We start from the raw sequence: 5,886 nt of genomic DNA, 5'->3' as shown, positions 1-5,886 counted from the left end.
GTTTTAAATGGGAACTGTCCCTTTATATTTTGAGGAGATCTGTGCGTATATGTAGTCGAACCCTTGGTGAGGGGTGGGTTGGGGTGGTGTCCATTCACTCAGGGGGAATGCAGGTACACAGACAGCCAGAGACCAATGAACAGATACAAAAAAAAGGATGTCCACACCTCTATCTCTGCAGTTCTGTCAAGCGTCCGTGGCTGCTCTGATCCTTCCCCAGCTCTGTCTTGCCAAAGATGGCTGCTCAGCTGAGCACCTTGGATAAGAAAGAACTGGGTTTCTTGTTTCTGGTACAAATTCCTCTGGCTGTAAGCCTTCCAACTTTCTAACTATTCCTTTATATGTGGTTCAGAGTTCTGGGAACATCCCCTGGAACTGCTTGGTCTGGTATTCTGTGTTGTTGCTGACAGAGCTCCTCACTACACTTCTACCCTATTTACCATCTTGTTTGTTCTCAATGATCAATACATCTTAATTGCGTATTTGATCAATTTCAGATTGAAGAAGTTGGTAGAATTCTATTTCATCCTAACTGGCTTTAGTGGTTGGTATGTAAATTTGAATAATAGTGGTATTAACTGGTCTTCCCTGTAGGCACATGGATATTATCCTATCACAGACAGCGTTGTACCTCATGACTGATCTGGATATTTTCTTTTTGACAATGAATGCAACACATTTCCTCTTCAATTTGTCATTCCTGGCATAATAAACCATGTGGTTGTCAGATTCAAAATGGCAATGCCAGTCCATTTCAGCTCATGCCTAATGCCTAAGAGATCAATTATGTGCTCCATTTCATTTTTGACAATTTCCAATTTTCCTAGATTCATACTTCGTACATTCCATGTTCTAATTATTAATGGATGTTTTACAGCTGTTTCTCTTCATTTTGAGTTGTGCCCCATCAGCAAATGAAGGTCCCAAGGGCTTTACTCCATTCATGTCATCACAGTCAACTCTACTTTGAGGAGGCAACTCTTCCCCAGTCGTATTTTGAGTTCCTTTCAACCTGAGGGGCTCATTTTCCAGAATTATATCTGACAGTGTTTTTCTGCTATTCATAAGGTTTTCAGTGACTAAACATTTGGAAGTAGTTCCTCACTCCTTTCTTAGTCTGTCTTCATCTGGAAGCTCATTTGAAACCTGTCCACTTGGGTGACCCTGCTGATACTTAAACTACTGGGGCATAGCTTTCAGAATCACAGCAACTCACAAGCCACCACAGTATGACAAACTGACAGAGGAGTGGTGGACATACAAGAGTATATAAGCTTAAATGCAAATTTTCACCTAGCTTCCTACCCCACCACCTTGTTGTTAAGTGCTGTCGGTTCTGACCCATAGTGATGCTGGCGAGCTTGAACCTCTGACCTTGCGGTTTAAACCGACTTTGCAGTCTAGTATATTAACCCATAGCACCACACCATGGTCCTAGCTCTGGCTTCTCTTGTTTCTTGCATTAACTGACCTCCCACTCCACTTAGTAAATCTGATGAAATCAATTCCCAACGTGGTTGCTTCAATGCACTCTATGGCTTGGAAAATCAGAGCAAATTCCCTTAGTTGCTTTTCAAAACTCCCCAAACCCACCCCAAGACACAAACTTGACACCTCATTCTAAACTAGTAGACCCTCCTAGAAGGGAGCGGGGGAGTAAAGGGATCACTCGTCCTCCAAAGCTAAGCCCAGTTGCCAATTCTTTGTCTCCTTCCTTGAATGTCAATGATATTCATGCCTTCATTCAACCTGATTTGTGAGTCCAGACCCAGTTTGGATGTTGAGATTACAATGCTGGGTGATGTGGTTGTGCCTTTCAGATCCCTTCTACTGGATCAGCCCAGGAGTGCTAGTCCTCATTGCTGTACTGCCCATGCTCCTCCTGCAGATGGCCGTGGGTCTCATCTTCCTCTGCCTGCAGCACAGACTCAGAGGTATGGGGCAGAGGGCAGGTAGATGTTGATCCTCCCAGAGCTCAGTCAGTTCATGTTCATTTTTGATTATTTGATTCAGAACTTCATGATGCCATAAAGGTTTACTTGGACCTGCAAGGGTGGGCTAATAGACATATAAAATAGCCCCATTTTACAGAGGAGGCAACTGAGGACCAGTGGCTTACTCAAGCGGATCACATCGCCTATACCATTTCTAGTAGCTTTATGCAAGGGGAAGTTTGCATCAGAGTTGGACAGGCGTAGACTATTAAGAGGTTCAGATCAAGATGTTGTAAGTAAATGCTATTTCCACAGTGTTGTTGTTAAGTGTCGTTGAGTCGATTCCAACCCATAGCTACCCTGTATAGGGTTTCCAGGAGCAGATGGTGAGCTTGAACCACCGACCTTGTGGTACAAACTGACTTTACAGTCCAGCATGTTAACCCTCAGTGCCACACCAGAACTCCACATAGTAGATGTTCAAATGTGTTTCCTCCTACTCTTTCAACACTGAGGACTTGGATTCAGTAGTTGATGAAGCTCAGTTTTGGCCCAGAGATTCCCATTCTGACTCCTGACTCTTATCCTCCACACCACCAAGTATTCTCCCCAACACCAAAGCATGCAGACCCTTCACACCTTCTCTTCCCCCAGTTGTTATTATTGTGTGCCCTAGAGTCAATTCTGACTCATAGTGATGATCCTGTATGGGTTTCCAAGGAGCAACTGGTGGATTTGAACCATTGTCATTGCAGTTAGAAGCCCAGTGCTTCTCCTATAGCGCCATACCAGGACACCTTTCCCCAGTTACCTGTGGATAAAAGCAGCAAGGTGGACATGTGAGTCAGGATATTAGTGGAATCAATACAAGGGGGCTCCAAAAATTTTGTGGAAAAATGTCATTATCTTTTGATTCCATTTTCCGTGAGCTTTTTAAAGCCCCCTCATATCCTTTCTCTCCCCTTGAATTCATACTAGATGTTCAGTAGTCTATTTCTCCTCCCACAAGAAAAAGGCCTTCCATCCACAGAGTGCAACGGAAGTCAGACAGCCTGGGCTTGGATTCCAGCTCAGACAGTCACCAACGATTAGAACACTGACCAAAATTCATAGGCTTGTCTGTCAAGTAGAGAAACTATTGCTCCTTCTAAAGTTAGGAATTGATGCTTTTGAATAGTGGTGTTGGTGAAGAATACTGAATACATGTAGACTGTCAGAAAAGTGAACAAATCAGTCTTAGACGAAATACAACCAGAATGCTCTTTAGAAGTGAATGGTGAGACTTTGCCTTACTTTGGATCATCATTAGGAAAAGCCAGTCTCTAAAAAAGAACTTCATGTTTGGTAAGGTAGAGTCAGAATCCAGGTGTGACTGTGTAGGATAAGAACTGGACTGCTAACCACAAGGATGGCATTTCAAACCCACCAGTAGTCCTAGGAAACCCTATACAGGGTCACTGAGTCAAAACCAACTCCACAGCACTTAATAGCAACAGCAGAAACAAAGGAAACCAACCCTCTGGATGGACCAACAAGACTCAAATATACCAATAATCATAAGGATGGTTCAGGAGCAGCCAACATTTCTTTCTGTTGTACATAAGGGCACTGTGAGTTGGAGCTACCTCAGGACAACTAACAGAAACAATAACAACAGCAAAGTGTGGTAAGGATTAAAGGGGAGAACATATTTATAAAGTACCCAGTACGGAGCTGGAGTCCTGGTGTGGCGCTGTGGGTTAATGCCCCAGACAGCAAAGCCATTTGAACTGCAAGGTCGGCGGTTCAAACTCACCAGCTGCTCCTCAGAAACCCTATACAGGGTCGCTATGGGTCGGAACCGACTAGATGACACTTCACAACAACAACAACAAGGAGCTACTTTTCACTGAATGCATTGCATTCTTCATTCCTTCTTTATTCAAGTGGGAAAATGGCTTTAGATTTACATAATAACAACCCAGCAGGGTGGAATAGCTATGTGAATTGAGTATCCCTCAAGAAAAAGGTATCAAAGAGATTGTCTCATGATTTCCGCATTCCGTTGGGTCACCTCTCTTTGGAATGGGCACAAAAGTTGAGGAGTAAGGTGTGCCTGTCCCAAGTCATGGTATTTTCAATAACCTCATATGCATGCAAAAGCTGGACAGTGAATAAGAAAGACCATGGAAGAATTGATGCTTTTTGAGTTATGATGTTGGAGGAGAATATTGAAAGTTCCATGGGCTGCCAAAAGAACCAGTAGATCCGTTCTGGAAGAAGTACGGCCAGAGTGCTCCTTGGAGGCCAAGATGGCCAAACTTCGTTTCTCATACTTTGGACATATTGTCAGGGGGGACCAGTCACTGGAAAAGGATATCCTGTTTGGTAAGGTGGAGGGTCAGAAAAAAGGACGAAGACCTCCAACAAGATGGATTAGCCAAGTGGCAGCATTGATCGACTCAAGTGAGGTTGGCCCAGGATCGGGCAGTGTTTCGTTCTGCCATGCATAAGGTCACGATGAGTCAGGACCGACTCATAGCACCTAACAAGAAGAAAAAGGGCAAAGCGCAGTTGGGAGAGATGATAAAGTGGTATGTTGATTTAGGGCAATGTACCAAACCTCTCTGCATTCTTTATCCTTTATTTCATACACAAGCCAAGGGCAGAGCCTGAAGTACCTACTTGCCTCTTGACTTCAAATCCAGTGCCAATTCCACTGCCCTACGGTTAATGTGCTGGACTGCAATGTTGGCTAGTAAAGCTCACCAGTCGCCCCTCAGTACAGGGTCACTATGGGTGGGAACAAAGGCACTTAATAACAATGATAGGGTTGCTTCCAGGCTACAGAGAAATAGGCCTGTGACTAGGTGTGGGAGGGAGTCCACCTGCTGCCAGAACAGGAACTAAAAATGTTGCTTTTTTCTATTTTAGGAAAACTTCGAGCAGAGATAGGTGAGTTCCAGGCACCTCCATCCTTCCCTCCTGCCCCTCTGGCCTAACTGAAAAGGTCATTTTCTCTGACCATCTGCCCCTCTCTCCTTGTGCCCAATGCTCCCTGCAGGTGGTAAATTCACACTATGTAAAACTTCTGTGACCTGAGCTGGTTTGTAGTCTGAGTCCTCTCCCCTGCATTCAGTTGGGGGAGAAGTGAAATGCAATAGTTCCCTTCCCCCCATTGAGTGTCACTACTAGAAAAAAATTTAAGAGATTCAATAACAAAGACTCAGAGGGAGAAAAAGACACCCGCTGCTCTGGGTAGACTTTGGGTAGCCTACTAAATCTGCATTTCCATTGGTTTCTTTCAGAAAATCTCCACCGGACTTTTGGTAAGCGCTGGATGGCGCCTCCTGACTAGTCAGTTCAACTTGGCATTTCACTTGGGCTGGGGTGGCACTCAACTAGTAACCAAAAGGTTGGAGGTACCTGGGAAGACAGGTTTGGTGATCTGTTTATGAAAGGTTGTTGTCAAGTCAGTTCCAACTCAAAGGGACCCTGTAAAGCATTTCCAAGTGCTTATCTTACAGAGCCACACCAGGACTTGCAGGTCTACTCTGCCACATGGAGTCATCAAAACATCAACTAGTCACCTGAGGGGACAAGGACACCTGCTCCAGGCTGATCCCTTTCCTCCTCTTTTATCTTTTTCTTTGTAAATCATCATTTGCATCAAAGATTGGTAAAATAATTGAAAATACCTATATTATATAGCGCTTTTATATGCCAGGTACTAGTCTAACAACTTTACATATATTAACTCATTTTGTAGGAATTACAAGCACTTTGTGCACACTTTTTTCAGTAATTACAAAGTGTGTAAAATATAAAAATCCTTTACCCTTGAACTTGGTGTCTGGATGGGGAAGGGATACACATACATGAGTGAATATACTCACATATATCATTGGAAGAAGTGCAGCCAGAGTGCTCCTTGGAGGCCAAGATGGCCAAATTTCATCTCTCATACTTCAGA

At 43.9% G+C, this 5,886-nt stretch overlaps 1 protein-coding gene across 2 annotated transcripts in view; it reads left to right on the top strand.

The window, feature by feature from the left end:
• The window catches only part of MOG (myelin oligodendrocyte glycoprotein), an 18,962-nt gene that overhangs the window by 9,758 nt on the left and 3,318 nt on the right, over positions 1-5,886 (top strand). For both annotated transcript variants that reach the window (XM_006875652.1, XM_006875653.1), the window contains exons 3-5: positions 1,821-1,934; positions 4,848-4,868; positions 5,222-5,242. In XM_006875652.1, the coding sequence (XP_006875714.1) occupies positions 1,821-1,934; positions 4,848-4,868; positions 5,222-5,242 (156 nt within the window). The remainder of the gene's footprint in view (positions 1-1,820; positions 1,935-4,847; positions 4,869-5,221; positions 5,243-5,886) is intronic.

Source organism: Chrysochloris asiatica, unplaced genomic scaffold (genome assembly GCF_000296735.1).
Source record: "Chrysochloris asiatica unplaced genomic scaffold, ChrAsi1.0 scaffold00333, whole genome shotgun sequence".
Lineage (NCBI taxonomy): Eukaryota > Metazoa > Chordata > Mammalia > Afrosoricida > Chrysochloridae > Chrysochloris > Chrysochloris asiatica.
This window is presented reverse-complemented; position numbering and strand designations above follow the sequence as displayed.